The sequence below is a fragment of the Lytechinus variegatus genome, chromosome 5, assembly GCF_018143015.1.
Source record: "Lytechinus variegatus isolate NC3 chromosome 5, Lvar_3.0, whole genome shotgun sequence".
In the NCBI taxonomy this organism is placed as follows: Eukaryota; Metazoa; Echinodermata; class Echinoidea; order Temnopleuroida; family Toxopneustidae; genus Lytechinus; species Lytechinus variegatus.
The window spans coordinates 36,914,207-36,931,755 of record NC_054744.1 but is presented as its reverse complement, the minus strand read 5'-3'; the positions used below and the strand labels follow the sequence as shown (position 1 = coordinate 36,931,755).

At 33.5% G+C, this 17,549-nt stretch overlaps 1 protein-coding gene across 1 annotated transcript in view; it reads right to left on the bottom strand.

The window, feature by feature from the left end:
- The window catches only part of LOC121416052 (serine/threonine-protein kinase ATR-like), a 59,525-nt gene that overhangs the window by 31,882 nt on the left and 10,094 nt on the right, over nt 1-17,549 (bottom strand). The window contains exons 10-26 of the mRNA XM_041609493.1: nt 16,779-16,942; nt 15,799-15,950; nt 14,690-14,946; nt 13,729-13,852; nt 12,886-13,300; nt 12,076-12,143; nt 11,379-11,469; nt 10,823-10,917; nt 9,698-9,801; nt 8,971-9,069; nt 7,870-8,060; nt 7,051-7,183; nt 3,220-3,378; nt 2,456-2,552; nt 1,731-1,952; nt 1,253-1,345; nt 550-651 (exon numbers count right to left, since the gene is read on the bottom strand). Coding sequence (XP_041465427.1) covers nt 550-651; nt 1,253-1,345; nt 1,731-1,952; nt 2,456-2,552; nt 3,220-3,378; nt 7,051-7,183; nt 7,870-8,060; nt 8,971-9,069; nt 9,698-9,801; nt 10,823-10,917; nt 11,379-11,469; nt 12,076-12,143; nt 12,886-13,300; nt 13,729-13,852; nt 14,690-14,946; nt 15,799-15,950; nt 16,779-16,942 — 2,566 coding nt within the window. The remainder of the gene's footprint in view (nt 1-549; nt 652-1,252; nt 1,346-1,730; nt 1,953-2,455; nt 2,553-3,219; nt 3,379-7,050; nt 7,184-7,869; nt 8,061-8,970; nt 9,070-9,697; nt 9,802-10,822; nt 10,918-11,378; nt 11,470-12,075; nt 12,144-12,885; nt 13,301-13,728; nt 13,853-14,689; nt 14,947-15,798; nt 15,951-16,778; nt 16,943-17,549) is intronic.

Sequence of the window (17,549 nt, the reverse complement as noted above, 5' to 3'; positions counted from 1 at the left end):
TTGTATAAAATTATATCTTGTTAAAAAAAGTTGTTTAGCTATGACAAGCCAACTATGAGAACTGTTTCCACTGTAACAATTCTTACATTCAATGGAGTTGTTACTTGTTATCTCACATTTCAATAAGTGTAAGATTAATTATTAATTTTCCATATCAGGAAAAATGGTTTCCACTATAAGCACAGAAATAATTATAAAAAAATATATTATAGGATCAACAGATACATAATGGTTCTCTCTCACTCATTCATCATTCTAAGACAATTTTGGGTGATGATAATAACAATTGTAAAATAGCCTTAAAAAATTGACATACTTAAGCTTCTCGACATGCACTCATCGGAGTAGAATCACATGAATGACGAGAAAACTTTTTCACCAAATGAGCATTTGACACTACCACTTATAAACTACCCGGGTATTTTTAGTAACACAAGTATAAATAAAACAAACTTCACTTTTCAGAAATTTCAATAACATTTGGCAATCCAAATATAACTCATTGAAACCATGGCTTAATTAAGGAGAATACCTGAAAGTGGTATTTACCTGAATGTAATGTAATGCTTTCTCTAGCTCAGTCTTGCCTTGTGTCCTCACCAAGTAGGAGAATATGAACTTGAAGTTCTCAACCAACATCTCTCTGTGACTCTGTTTAATAGCAAAACATAATTCAATACTTCCATTTAAGGGACGGTGTACTAATACACTAAATAAGTTGGGGATGAACTCATGCTTAAGACAGTGAACAACCTTGGCTATCATAACGAAAAACAGTGTAACACTGTTTACTGTACATATCAAATAAATAGGATAGACTTCTATTGACATGACCTGGGCCCCATAAAGGTTAGCGATTAATGGCTAAATGAAATGGCCTATCAAGATCATCACTGCATGCAAGTTTTGCTCAGTCAACTGACTAGAAACCAATAAGAATTGTTCTTTCAAAAGTTGTGATTTATTGCTAACTTTTGTTTACTGGGCCCTGGTGACACAAATTGGGGAATTGGAAGCTGGGATTAGAAGACACAATAAATTGACTACCTACAATTTTTACACAGTTAATTCTTGTCAATATTTATTCGCTGATGAATTTAGCAGTAACTTGTCATGTGAATATTCAAAATTTTCAATAAATTTGCTGCCTACATGTATCACCGACCTCTGTACATTTGTAAGTTTATGGAGCAAAATGAATGTTTTATACTATTACAAGGCAATAACTTTCTGTTATTTTGGATATACTTACCATTTTCAATGTTCTAGCCATGGCTTTGAGTAAGACACTTGCCTCGGCACTAGCTTTACTAACAATGTGAGGTAATAGAAACTCCAAAGTACGCTATTTGATAATGAATAAACGAAAAATGTTAACTTGCAATAAGAAATATCAAATGAGTAACCTGCAACGTTTGCTTTGTGTTGTACACTGTTACATACAACTTTGTCTTAAATATACATTACATGACGTTGGTCTGCAATTTCTAGCATTTGTCACTGTAACAGGCATTACAAAGCAGTCCTCCTAAGTACTATAATGGTAAATATTTTCAAATTAAACTTTCTACCTTTCCTAGGTCTCATTGAAAATAGAAAAACTGTATTAAAATGCAAACACTCCTAGATCGGCACTATTGAAAGTTTAAAATAAATTTAAAATTAATACTTTGAGTTGAGTTTGATGGTAACTCTTTCTCTCCTAGGTAACTATTCCTCTTCTCTCTTACCTCATAGAATGCCTCCAATTCTTTGAAGCCAAATGCATTCGCAAACTTGGTGATGATGTCCAGACAAGGGTCCTTGTCCTGATCCGGACTCTCAGACTGGTTCTGTGAAGGGGACTGGACAGCATCATGCATGGCCTCTACCAAAAACTTACATACAGGCTGTTTGAACTGAGTCAAGATGGCCGCCATGGTCTTTCCCTTGGCGTCAGCTATGGCGTGAAGCTATGAATAAAAGAACAGATTTTTTTTTACATCAATCACAAATGAAGAAAAATTGCTATCAGAGGGGCTCATCCATACATGTATCTTATACAATTTCTTTGCAGTTTAGTATACGTTAAAAATACTCAGATTATTAGGCTCTTGGCCAATTAAATGGCACTATTTTGGGAGCTTATTACGGTACCATGTATAACTTGCCACAAATTAAGTTTCATAAAACTGGGCCTGGATACTACTTGTAGCTTTCTTCAGTTGTATTGGACACTTGCTATTGTCCACCTTTCGTGCATCACAAAGTTTACTGCTTATTTCCAATGTTACTGTTTTCTTATGCAAAATTTGCAAATTTAACCCAACTAGTACAAAATAAAAAAAATATTTGCATGGAAAATGTCTTTCCACTAAAACATGTAGCATATACATTCCAGTATGTGGCCTGTTAGTTTAAAGGAGATGCAGGTTTACAATTCAAAATCCAGAAGAAAATAAATTGAATAAATTACCTCAATATAAGCAATTGAATTGACCATAGTGACAGTAGACAGCAAACTTTCCAACAGACTTACGATGGTTACCATGAGTAACTCTCCTTCAGCAACCCTAAATGGAATCAACCAATACACTTAATTACATAGGGATATAGTTAATGGATAAAACAAAAATAATCTTTATTTCTGACTTTGAAATGTGACCGAAACACTAAGTCCTGAATTCACAAGGGTGGTTTAAATGCACTATTTTATTTATGTGTCCACTGTTTGAAGAGTAGACTCATTAATTAAAAACGTGAATAAAATAGCCTGGATAACAATGGCAACAGGCATCAATCTGACGCAGTGTGTGCATTAGCATTGGACAATTTTTAATATACGTGGTAAATAAGCGTAATTTATACAGGAAATCTGCATAAACCATGGGTTCAACCGATGGTTTTAAAAACCGCCTTTGTGAATTCAGGCCTTTGAGTTTGGGAATGTTGTTTAAATGAACCTGCAAACTGGGAATCTGAAAGCTGGTAGCACTGAGAAAGGTTGTCATTATCCAAAAGTTACCATAGTAACAGTCAGACACCTGCACTTCTCAATCAACAAAGGTTGTCAGATCTGACAAATGTGTCACATACAAATGTTGATGATATGATCCCAACCTGCTTTGTTAAAGTGATTGAAATTGACAGAATGATAATAAATTGATGAAATTCTCATAACTCATAAACCAAATTAATCACACACAATGATTAGCAAACAACAGATGGTTGGTCACTCACTTGCCCAGCTCTCCAATAGAGCTGACCACTGTCTCCTGTAAACGTCCATTCCCTGATGATTTACCAGATAGAAAGGCTAACTTGAGTTGAGAGATCACTGCCTGAATGTTCAGATCACTGCATTGGTCACCGTTACCAACCAGGTACTTGATGTTACGACTGAAAGAAACATGTGAGAAAAAAGGGTAGATTTCAACAAAGTAAATGGGAAGCAACACTAGGAATGGAGTGTAGAATTGAGTTAACACCTCTGCATATTAAGGATAATTCAAACCAACAAAAAGTGGAGATGACTAAAACAGAGTTAAATCAAGCAAGCATAAAGCTGTACATTTCATCAAAATCAGTTGTAAAACAAGGTGCATGTTATGACATAATGTTTTGCTTATTTTCTCAAAACAGTTTTATGCTCAACACTGTGATATTCAAATAAAAGAGTCGATGATGTCACTCACTCACCATTGCTTTAATATTTTATTGTATGAATTACACCATATTTGAATTTTACATTAAGGAGACTCTTCATCAATTCACATTGGCAATGCCACATATTATATGAGGAATCAAACCTTGTTTCACATTATAATGAGGACAAAATCAAGATAATTTATTTCATATTCCATACAATAAAATGCAAAAGGAATAGTGAGTGGGTCATAAGCTCCCTCATTTGCATACCAACAAGATAGGCATATAACTGTTCTGTGAAAATAAGCAAAATTTCCAAGATGTCATAAATTTATGCATATCTACTTTTTGTTGGTGTTGTTTGTCACGTTAAGACCCCACGCAATATTTGTACAATACAAGTGGGAAACCCTGGTGTAATAGCCTACATACAAACCCCAAATAAGTTAGTTCAGGAAGAGAGACCAAAGGGTCACAGTGATCAAGTTTGCCTTTCTGATCGCAGGCATTGGTAAAGCCATAGAAATCATAGTAAATTGATCAAAAGACACAAAGCAACAATTAATCAATCATGGATGCAAAAAATAATCAGATATTGCACTTACTAAAATAACTAATGGGTGATTTTGACATTTAACAAATGAGACAAAAATGTATTAAACTTATACAAATCCAGGGTTGGCAATTTTTTTTATTTTTTTTTTTAAATAAAAAAAATCGGATTTATTTGATTTATATCAGATTTTTTTTATTTAAATCAGATTTTTTTAATTTTTTGATTTTTTAAAAGTTCCTTCGAAAAAAAGGGTAATTATTCCCCCCCCCCTTACTCTTACAATGACATCAATATTGATGTTATACATTTCACCCCTAATATTGTTCTTAACCACATATTTTGTAATTAAAATCCAGTAAAAATGGACAATTAAAAATAAATTTGAGGAATCATGTATCTGAACTTAATTCTATCATACATAGGCCTATGAAGGAATATTCCATAGGGAATTCCCAGTGAGTAGAGAAAATTCCCCTCTGGGATTTTTCATTCAAATATTTAAAAAATCCAAGAGAAAAAATCCCTTATCAAAACTGCCAACAAACCCTTTGCCAATCACTAGTATTCATGTATATTGTAAGAGAAATAATTCAAATCAATGATTTTTTCAATTAGTCACAGCTTTACAATAGTCAAAGAGAGACTACAACTGTATATGTTTAGGATCTTTTTGATAAAAAGCTCTTCTCTTGCTACAGATATAGATGCAAAACTCTCAGTTTTGGAGAACAATATAGGAGATAGCTTAGTCAAAGGGTGACTATACTACATTCTGTTACTGTGATTTTTTTACATTAATCTACAATTTTTATTCCCATATTCTCTACAAAAAAATCTGTTTGATCCATGAAGTATGAAAAAAAATCTACTTACTTTTAACTTAAAGGATAAAAACTGCAAAACTGCTTAAATTACAACATATGTATTACAAAAAGAAGTATTTTATTTTAAATGAGACACAGCTTACAACTGCCAATGATTGTAACTGAAGTACCTGCATCTTAACATTAAAATGCAGTGTTAAATGTTTATTCTGAGTTTTTCAAATTGTTGTTATAGAGCTCTTTCCATTATTACATGCAGATACAAAACTTCCATTATTTGTAGCACTGAACATAAAATGGGCTGCAGTGACTTAAAAGGTTTATAAGAGAAAGCTTTTCTCAACAGTCAAATTATGACTGTACTACATTATGTTAATGTGATTTTTATAATTATGTTATTTATAACATCAAACGTATGATAAATGTAACAATACGAAATAAGAGGCATGTTAAATATGTTGATTACATGCAGGTATCATTTTTTTTATTTTACATGACAGAAGTAGTTATGTGTAGGCGAAGGATCAAAACTGGAAAACTGCCAACAAACCTTTCTCATTGACTTTTATATATTATATATTTTTTTTTTACAAACTGCTCTCTGAAAAGTCTTTGGATTATGTGAAAACTTTATGTTAAGAAAGAAATTGACTAATAATAACTGACAAAGAATGTAAAATTTCAGAAGAAAAACTCGACATAATTTACAAAAAATGAGTAGGGGAAGGCGGGGTAAGTTGAGCATAGGGGCAAGTTGAGCCACCAGCCCCAGGCCAATAATGAATGAGTCAGACATTGTGGTGGTGTCATGTATTGATGACCCATAGCATAACCCCTAACCCCACCACATTGTTTCCAACTTTGAAACAAAAAGTAGTTTTTTAGAGGGAAAAATATGAATTTCAGCCAAAAAAGTAAAAAAGAGTGTGAAATAGATAAGTGCTTTATAAACACACATGTCTTTAAATATAATAAAGATATGATAACAACATTAGTAGTCCAGGTATGGATCTTCATTCATGTCATAGTCTTTTATATGATGGATGCATAATTAATGTGTGGATACAAAATTATCGCACTAAGTTCGGACTGGGGTAAGTTGTGCCAAACAGCATGGGGCAAGTTGAGCCATGGTAATTCCTATGGTAATGTATCTTCAAAAACAAACAAACCATAAAAATCGATTGAAATGCTGGCTGAAAGGAACAAATTTACATGACTGCTCTTTTCCTTTTAAAGGATGTTAGTATTTATAGGGAATTAGCAAGTGAAAAGACTTTAAACAAAAAATTGACATGCTGGTTCTCCCCTCATACATTTTGTACATAGTTTTTGTGGCTCAACTTAACCCAGAAGGTGGCTCAAACTTACCCCATATATGGGGCAAGTTGAGCCATTTGACATCGTTTTTTTCAAAGGTCACGATGACTTTCAGTGTGGGGATAGAAAGTTATATATAGGTGGAAAATATTTCAGTAGAATTAAATTTCAAGGCAAGGAACTTATTTCAACAAGATTATTAATCATATCAATTCTAACATGCAAAAAGCAAAAACTGTCACAACTTACCCCGCCTTCCCCTACCTATTGACAACATACATCTGTAGTTTTTAAGGAATTACCTGATTTTATTAATTTGTTTTAAGTAGATATGAAGACTTTGTTGATCTTTTATTGATATAAAGTTAATTCAAAGTTTTTCAGTTGACTTGAAGAATTAAAACTGCATTGAACAAATACTTTGTCCATGATTTGTACATTTTTCAATGGAAGTGATTTAAATCAATGATTTTTTTTAAAAAATCATGGTGATTTAAATCGCGATTTAAATCACGATTTAAATCAACGTGATTTAAATCCGCCAACCCTTAAAAATTCTAATCATACATTTAAAAATATATCACCAATCACTTGGAACATTATTAGTCAAATCTTTGACTCTTGATCTTTGATGGAATGAAATCAGTAATGTTGTTTAGAGCAGTGCAAATTTAAAGAACCTGCAATTTTTTTAATCACAATAATAGAAAAATATAGTCATACCTAAACAATTGTCTGACTAGATGATCTTCATCCACTACTAGTGTGAGATAAGCATTGAGTATTCCCGTCACAGCAGAGTTGGTGAACTTCAGATCTAAATGTGACAGCACCTGTCTTAAACTGTGAATCAAACCTGGACAGGTGGTGAATAAAATATTGGATTTCTTTGTCTTACAAGTTTAGAGAATAAAGATTAATTTCTTTGCCTATTAAGTTGCTACTGATGACAAGTTTTATGTAACAAGAACCAGCTTTCTGTACATTTTGTGCCTCTTACTCTATGTGTAGTTACTTACTCCCTTAAACCCCCATTCCACGGAAAGCAAGACCTCTGAAAGACTGCTGTAAGACCATGAAACCTGTTTGATCTTTCAAAGGTCGTTCAAAGGTCTCCCCTCTGTGGAATGGGGGCCTTACAATGCTTAGCAGTACATGTAGTCTAATAATGCAAATGACAATTCATCCAAAATGTAAAAAAAAAAAAAAAATCCTTACTCAAAGTTTAAGAAAATGGCCCTAAAAATGTGAAATGTAATCTGGCAAAATTAGAAGGAATATGCAGACTTCAGATGAATATAGCACTTTGAGCATCTGAGCTTGAAAACTGGTACTGGAATGTTCTCCACAGTGTGGAAAAAGTGTTTAACACGTTTTCCACTCCGTTAACACTGTTAACATTACGTGCATCGCAAGCAAGAATCTGGTAAGTATTAAGCATTACGAGATATAGTCTTATCTTTTAATTAGCATATTTTAAGGTAGAAAAAATCCTCTATCCTCATTTATCTTAAAAGAAAACTAAATGTCAAATGTACGTACCTAGCTTGGTTTTGACTCCTTTTTGTAACATCACCATGAATGGAGAGATGATTGAAGCATCTAGAATGGTTGGTTCCACTGAATGGGGCATCTTGTCAGCTATGGGTCCCTCTTTGCGGTGGCATGGGCTACAGGTGGTACACCTGAGGTGCAATGCTTGGTGCAAAGGTATTTGCTCCTTGTCAAGCTCTCTGGAAGAAAAGAAAAAAAATATGTATTTGTCAATAAATTCAATGCATTTGAAAGAGCTACACTCATGCAGGAGAATTATATCATATCAGTGTGGTTTTTCTTCTGTACCGCAGTAACAAAAATATGAGGCTCAGAGACACATTTTGTGATAAGTATAAAACCAAATTCTTAAAATTTAGAAGTTCCACAAATGATGTAGGATGCTTGCAAATGCCCAGGCCATATTCTGAGGTAGGGTTCAACTTAAACTCGGGTTTAAAGTTGTGGTTTAAGCATGGATAGCCAATTGTTAAATAAATCACTAACAGCAGAGATATCATATTTCAGCTCATTTGGCTCTCAAATCATTCTCAATAGTCTAGGAAGTATGAATAAATTATTGTCTTCACCATCGATGAATCAGAAAAGAGCACAGTAAACATAAGAAACATACCACTTGATAAAAATTTTGATACATATGGCGTCCCATAATTTTAGTGCAGAGTTAGACCATGGTCTAAGTTAAACCAGAGTTCGGAATACGGGCCACAGAGTTTAAATCAAGTACTTGAACAGTAATATAAAAATTCAGATGGTATGATTTGCATTGTTCATATCATGACATTTTATTCTGGCCATGTGGTGTGTGGTACATGTAGGTTTTTCAATTTAATGCTTAATCAATTTAAAATATAGAATTTTACTTGGATTTTTCTTCAAAGGATATTTAGTTACACTAGTTACACTAATATTCAATTCAAAACTATTTTTCATTAAACATTGCAAAGTAAAAAAACTACAACACTAGATATTGAAAATACCAACAAAGGACATTACAAATGTAGGTGTCTTGAAAAGTAGCTAAAAACATGAAATATATAAAGATAATCTTCATTGCTACAAAGAAGAATTATTTTGAGATCCTCATACCTCCAGATTGTACATCCAGTAGCTAGTACACAACATAGCTTTCCCATCATCTCAGCTAAACAACTTGTAACAGATTCAGATTCACATTTGTATAGGGGGCTTTAAAAGGAAGAGAATGTGAAAAATAATTATAATATTCTTGAATATGTTATGCATTTTCCTTCTAAAAGAGTATGCTCAAGGCTCATACATCACATTATGAACTTAACTGAAAAATCAGGAAATTCAACTTCAAATAACACTTCTTTCCTGAGAATAAAGATTGCACCCAAAAAAGGGATTTACTTAAAGTAAATCCCTTAGTTCCTTTTAGCTCCTTGGTTATTTCTTTCATTTGATATTCTGTGCTTCATCAACATGAAACTTTACTGTATGTACCATGTAATCAATGAAATGATATAAGTTCCACATTATTGAATGTTAAGGGATAATAATATCTAACAATTATATTTACATTTACACACATTAGATTTACTAAAGGTAATAAGAATTGTCTGAGAGTTATATTCCTAGCATTTAAAAGACTTGTTTAATTAATTGTTTAACAATAAAACAAACCATTTCACTCATCATCCCCTATCTATTTCCAATAGTCTCATCTCCAAGAGGCTGATAAATCAAACATACATTTATATGGCCTAAGCCTTCAACAAAAAACCATGATTTGACAATTTACCCTTTTTTTGAGGGGAGGGGGGCTAAATAAATTGAAGTAATAAGTACTCACTGTAGATGCTCTTGTATGAGTGTATAATAGGTTGGTGTCAAGTTGAAGAGAAGGAGAGGAAGTGATTGAATTGCTGCAATCTGGATATCCTCCTTACTGCTCGTCTGAAAAATCAAAACAAAATTCAATAAAACCCTAATCCCTATTTATCAAATTATTACTATAAACAGCTCACAGAGTATGGCAAATAGTCTAAAATTGCATTCCTCATCTTCATGAAATATGTTATATACCTTTCCCACCTTTCTAAACATAAATAAAAAAAAATCACAAGGTTAAAATTAAACAAAATTTAGTTTTGATTAATACTGTATGTAATCGACAAGAAATTTTGTATACCAGTGATGTAGATTACAGGAAGCAAATGAAATAGACGATACAACCAACAAGTGTGATATTTCAAGAGTGAATTTCAAAAAAAAAAATGTTGATTGGTAGCAGTAAAATAATCTTGCCGTTCATATTCAATTTTTTTCCTCCATCTTTTCTGAATTAAATAAAACAGAACAGACATAGAGATTAATTTATTTAATTAAAGGGGAATGTTAACCTGAAGAAAAGTTTGTTGTAAAAATAGCAGAAAAAATAATATGAAATATTGGTGAAGGTTTGAGGAAGTTTATTAGAATTTTAAGTTATGGATTTGTGATGTCCCATATCTGTCCCATATGTAAAATTTTATGTAAAATAATATTCATGAATTTCATTTTTGTTAATGGTTCTTGATGACTTTTGTTTTTCTTATCATGATCGGGTGTGAAATGATTTGTCTTTTGACATACAAATGGTACAGTAAAAACCATTTTTGGTTTTCTAAGAAAATGACATTTCATTGATTTACCGTGTAGGAATGCTGCTCGTATATGACGTCACAAATTAAATGATTAACATTCTTATATTTTTTTAATTCTTTGATGGATTTTTCTCAAATCTTTGGCAATATCATTTATTATTTTTTTCTGTTATTTTTACAATAAACTTTTTGTCAAGATGAACTTCCCCTTTAATAAAAAATGAACAGTTTTAATGCAATGGCAATCAAAACTAAACTAAAATATATATTCTATCTACTATCACTAGTAATATGAATCAGAGACATATCAACAACAAAGATACAAGATTTACCATAGAATCCTTGAAAACATGAATCCTCCATTTTGGGGCAATATCCTTAGAGAGTAAAGCAACAATAGGCAGACATTGCGGCATTGAAGAATCATCTAAAAAAAAGTATTTAAGAAAACAATGTAGTGCATTTTTTATGGTACTAATCTTGCTAAATTGGTAAAAGTAATATTTAGTCCATCAACATGATGTAAATTTCATTTGACATGAACAATTTATGAGAGATTTTAGCTGAATATTCATGAAAAATCTCCTGTATTAAATAAAATACAATTACAAGATAAAGTCATCTAGTGAATAATGAATTAAAATAGCATACAAGTATTTCTACTATTTGTGGAACTTAAAAAAAGGCTAATACAACAATTATCATTTAAGGTAAACACACATGTAGCAATACAAAATAATACAAGCGAAAAGCTGAAAATGACAAATAGCGATTGGAAATAAATATAAGAGATATTTATCCCCTATCTAAAGGCATTCCGTCTTGTTTAGTTTTGAAAATATGCAAACTTGCAAAGTACATGCACACGAGTATAACAACAGTTGATACCTAGTTTTTCTGCTAGTCTACTGCTCAGACTTCCTACTTCCTTCACTGTTGACTTGCCAAACATCTTGAGATCTAACCAATTGGCTTCCATCTGCATAAAAAGAATAAATGCATCTAATTAGTCTGAAATTGCCACTTGGTCTAATACCATTTGGTCTACTGTTAACTTGGTCTCATCTATATGGCCTAATTCTATTTCATCTAAAATCAATCTTTCTGATCAATATTAGTCTATTTGTTATTTAATCCATTTATCTTTCTGTACGATGTCCAGTTTGCTTTACTCAAGTTGTCTAATACCTACTTTATCAAATATCATTTAGTCTACCTGATTGAGCAAACTGATAATAAGTGAAATTTCAAAGTAGACAAACATTGAGAAAATCAGTAGAAAATAAAACAATTTGGCCATTTAATTATTTGACATGAAAACCATGTGTTTATTTCATAAATGAAAGAATGCATGTGAACAATTAACCAGAGGCATGTTCTCTTTCCAGAATGTTCTCTTTCATAGTAGAAAACAAAATACATATAAATGAAAAATGGCATTATTATGAAATATACAATAACAATCATTTTATAGTATCCAGTTAATCCTGCATAATTTGGCATCACAAAAAATACAATTTTGGGGTTTGTGAGTTTAAAGCTGGCAACAAGTTAAAGTTGAAATAAATGTGGTCATTTTACTTACAGGCAGCCAAGGTAAACAAACAATCCATGTGATAGAATGGAGAAAGTCAGTTGGTAGTTTCACTTCACCTATAAAGAAAGATTTGACACATTCCAGTCACTATTTATATATTCTATCTGAAATTTTAACAATGCTGGAATACATCTGCTGTGTTTCTGTAGAAAATCCTGCATTAGTCAGATCATCTCAACAAATACAAATGCAGTAACATATACATGAAAATCTAACCAATTTTCAAACCTTATAATTAGGAATGTGTTTCAGCAAACTTGCTATCAATAACTAGTGTTACTTTTCTCTGACAAAAATTGCTCGGCCAATAAAATGGCATGATTTAAATAAGACGTAACAGATGATTGTAACTTTTTATTGATAACATTCTTTGTATAAGACAGCACCAATATATTCTTGTTTGGGAAACCATACAAATCTTTAACAAGAATTTTATATCCAGTTTCACTTCATCTGTTTTCACAATGCAAACATCCGTATTGATATTAAAAATAATTTGGACCAATATATTCTTGCTTGGGAAACCATACAAGTAATGTATTTAAAAATAATTTCATATCCAATTTTCATTTCATCTGTTTTCATAATACAAACATCCGTATTGATATTGAAAATAATTTGGAATTCTTGTTGAGGCTGTGATACTCAAAATAAGGGGTCAGAGTGTTCAATCAAAGTCTATGGTCAATAGAAAAAAGGCTTGCAATCAATTAATATTAATGAAAAAATTGGAAAACAAAATCAATATGTATTTTGCAACTTCACCAGTCAAGTAGCAATGGCAATGACAGTCCTTACCTGAAAGTGAGAGCACAGCTGCAATACTGGTACAAATACACTGATATGAAGACCGGACTAGACGATTGAATTCATCATTCTCCTCCTTCCTGTCTCCATCCCCTCCCATCTTCACAGCAGACTGTCCAGCTCCTGCCAGGATCTGCAATGTCCTCAACCACAGATCGCACATCTTCTCCATCAGCTCCACACTGATCCACATTGACAGTGCATTCTTGAAGGAGAATCCGTCTCTTCCGCCCCTATCAGCATTATTCCTCTGATCCACTCTCGGTGATTTCTTAGTAGAATGGGTCTTGGCGTTGGTTGTGGGTGGGATGTTGGTGAGGTTTCTGACGTCCTCACCGTATCTGCAGCAGCTTCTTGACACAACTTCCATGAGGGTTCTCGTCGCCTCCAGGACATGGTACAAGCTCTGCAGAGAACATGGGCATGATTTTAAAGAATTTAAATCAATTCTTCTAAAATATACTTATGCATATTTAAGGTGAAAAAACAATAGTTGTGTGTTTTTGTTTTAGCCCTGCTTTCCTTTTTAATAGAGAAGCATCCATGTCCGTTTTAAATATTGATTGATCAAAGATTTAGTTTTTATCACAAAAAAACAGAGGACCTAATAATTGTGTTTGGTTAAATGGTTGTAGTTATTCAATTACAACAGTGAGTTAATGTTTTGGAAGTAGATGCAATATTGTAGCAATATGGATGCTACTTAACAAAATATCTGATTACTCTAGTCTTGATAAAATAATGAGAATTAGTTTAAGCCATCAACTACTGAATTCTATCATTCCAATAGGCATTGTGCATGGATAATCTGGTTCGATAGTCAATTAAATCTACCTTGTTATCAGTGGTATGTATCTGACACAGTGAATCTAATTTGTAGAGGACATCTCGTAGAGTGCCAGATTTCTCATACATTGGACTACATGGAGTAACTTCATCAGGTTCTTCTGCAGCATCTCTGTATGAATTCAGTTGAATAGAAAGATTGGGTAAATGATGGTATCAGGATGTAATTTCTGAATTCATTAATGCAGACTTTTCCCCCAATCTGAAATCAGTTAATCCTAAAATCATGATTTTGCTCTAAAAAAGAGATAGAAAATCATTTCATGTATGGGTGTTAAATCAAGTCATGAATAAGAATTAGGGATATCCTATAAAATCAATGGTTCTGATTGACTCAAAATTCATAGCATATCCTCCACATTAAAAATGGTTGGAAGGTCAGCAAATTATACTCTGTGCTAATTTTTTTGTATGGCTTTAGAAATTTACTTAATTCTGTTGCATGTCAAATGCATAGTTTTAGAACGATCAAATAGAACATCAAATAAATATAGCTCAAACATTAAAGTATTTCTGGTCATAATTTGCATGCAAAAATGCTACCATTTATCTATAAAAGGTATTATAAAATCAAGTAGAATGTACACTTTTGTATACACATAGGTGTTTCCTATTGCCCAAAATAAGTTAAAACATAGGAATTCCTACTTTGTCTAACAACTAGTGTTTCTGAGTAAGGGCATTTAATAGAATTCCCACAACCAAACTTCCTCTATGAGGTGTTGTGGCCTCTTTGAATTAATCTCCTGATTGTGAGTTACGTATGAAATTTCAATCTTGAGAATGGCAAAAATGTTCTTTGGAGGATGTTTCTCTTTGCTTGCCTTTCTCCCAAGATGGGAAAAGTGTCTCATTTTCAAAACTATCCAATAACTTTAATTTCAGTGATGATACCACAATATCTGACACAAAGACATAAAAAAAAACTTTAAAACTGAAAGACCATTACTTAATGGTAGTGTGTCCTACAGATGACTTTCTCCTGGAAAGCTTGTTGGTTTTCTTTGACGTCTCTGGCACATCTTCACCACTGCTGGTATCAGTAAGGTCTATCACAATCTCCCCAGCGGTACCACCATGTGTTCCTCTGTTACTATCACTGGTCGAAGGTTTTGGTCCAACAGGGTCAGAATGGGTGACGAACTCCTTAGGGAGTGTTGCATTCAGCTCTGAGCGGATGGCTAGCTCCAGGGGCAGAACCACACACTGGGGGAACACAAAGGTACATAGATTGTACATAATAATGCACCACATTTATGAGTGTGTTGTAGCGATACAGCATATTTGAGGGTATTTGCATTGTGCAATAGCACAACACACTTGCGCCTAGTGCTTTTACATGGTATTGCAAATACCCGAGGTGCCTAATCATAAACATCACAAATTTTAAAATGTGCATTGTTTTTTAAAACAGGTCGGCAGTAAAAATTTCTTTTATGACATCACAAGCATAAATAGTATGCTTGCCTAAGTAAGCAGATCAAAATCCTTACCACCATCCTTTCTTTGAAAGAATGGTTATTTCAGTCTCAGTTTTTAAGCACTATTGGTAAATGATGCACCCAAAATGCGCGGCTGGGAAGTTGTGTAGAATTAAAGCATGAACACGATGACTATCATACGGAATTGCTATAGGCTACATCCTTGATCCCATTTTATAATACCCTTTAAGATGCCAGATGAATTGCAGCTCAATTGAAGTGAGGTGCAATATTTGATGTCCGTTGGCAACAGAAGCATGTTAAAAGCTAAACATGCATAAATGGCCTCACATCAATTGCAGTTTATATTTTCCTCAAGAATGATTTTCATTAGAAAACACACAGGACAACTTTTTTTTTCTGTTTCACCCGAATGAGGATCATTAGGGTACACACTGAAGGAAACCAGTCCATTGCAACAACATGCCTAAAGCGGTAATTTCATGTCTACCTTGATTGGGAATAATACATATTTTGATGAATATGAATAACAATCTAAAGAATACAACTGATATGTCAAAGTCTGGATTTATGATTTTTTTTTAAAGAGGCCAGTGTTTTTAGGGGGGTTACATACCTGTCCATTCTGGAGCATGTGTATTTGCTGTATTAAAGCCCGAGTGATCGTCTTCATTCTAGTCTCTCTCACAGACTCTAAAGACTCATAACCAGGAGGAATGTGACGTTGGATGTAGACCAGGAGGTGACACAGCGAAGTACTTAGGGATTCTGCAATGAAGACCATTGAGATGGGTTTGTCAAACAAGGATACATCATTAGTCCTTGATGGTACATGGAACAAGTGATGACACCAATAGAGCATTACATCAACATTTGTCAGATCTGACAGAATTCCTTTGGTTTGAGTGACAGAGAAGCAAAGGTGTCTGTTACTATGGTAACTGTTGGATATTACAGGCTTGATTTAACCTGGATGAGGGTGTACGACATTATTCCTAAATCTGTTTCTTTTATATGCAAGGGAGCTTTGGTACCGTCCGTAATAATGTTTCATATTCCAGACACAAATTTCTCAAAATATAACACAGGAACGCGGAACGGTTTTCAAAGTGGGGGGGGCTGAGCCAAAAGTGGGGGGCTGACTAACCAAAAATCACAATCATATGGTCATTTTTACGTTTTTGTACACGGTTTTGGAAAAAAGTGGGGGGGGGCTTCAGCCACCTCAGCCCCCCCCCCGGTTCCGCGGCCCCTGTAACATATCATCAGGTAATTGGTATCATAGTGAATTTTTTAAACAAGTGTACACAGATTTACCAAGAATGTGTTTGCATTTAGTTGAATGTAGGATAAAAGCGTATTGCTGATGAGATGCCTTGCTCACAGGCATACATGCCGTGGCAAGAAATCAAACCTCAGATACGAGGGTACTCACATGTCTAGTCAGATAGAGTAGACCACTCGGCCACTGCATCTCCACAATGATTGCAGAGAATGGAAATGCAAAATAATTCCCCCCCCCCTCCTCCTTCAAGGAACATACATCACTAGATGATGATGATAATGGTAATCAAGAGGAACATAAAAAAGTCTCACCTGATTTGAAAGCATGCAGTCCATATTTGGGAATATTGGAAGACAGCATTTCCATGACAATCTCTATCACTGAAGGTGGTATTGTATATTTGGGCTTTCTTTCGTTCTCAGAAAAAAGCTCCTGGAAACAAGCTGCTAGATTCTCTGCTAGTAAATCTACACTTCTGAAAATTATTTTAAAAAAACATGAAGCAATGTCACACAAAAAATCTCACAAAATTAAAAAGGGTAGTATAACAGGTTTGAAGTGTTATGTTCCTTCTAATAAGTTATACTAACATTTCATGAATAGTCAATGAATGAACCACACAAAAATGTCCATTTTGAACATATAAAGGGTATACCATGTAAGCATTGTTGGTATTCTCAAAAGGGTAACATTGGAAAACTTGATAAAACAGCTCAAGAGAGACAAGGTATTGTGGTATTTATATGAGGGCAATCCTTATGGACAGGTTCTTTGATATATAATCAAGTGAAAAACTATTAAGCAATACAACAATATAATTTTTTATAAATAATCATGAGTAATAAGAAAATAATAACATTGAACATAGTACACATATCCTTCAAAGGTCACTTTATGGGTGGATGGTGTGGGCACATACTTATGGTCAGGATAGGGATGCCTGGAAGTTTTGCTCACTGGTCCTGAAAGAAAGCCCAAATATGTTTAAGCCACATACATGCCCTATGATCCAAACCTGAAAAATCTGACATGAGAAGCTGTCAAGGGCATGAAATCACACAAAAGCATGAAGATTGGCATCT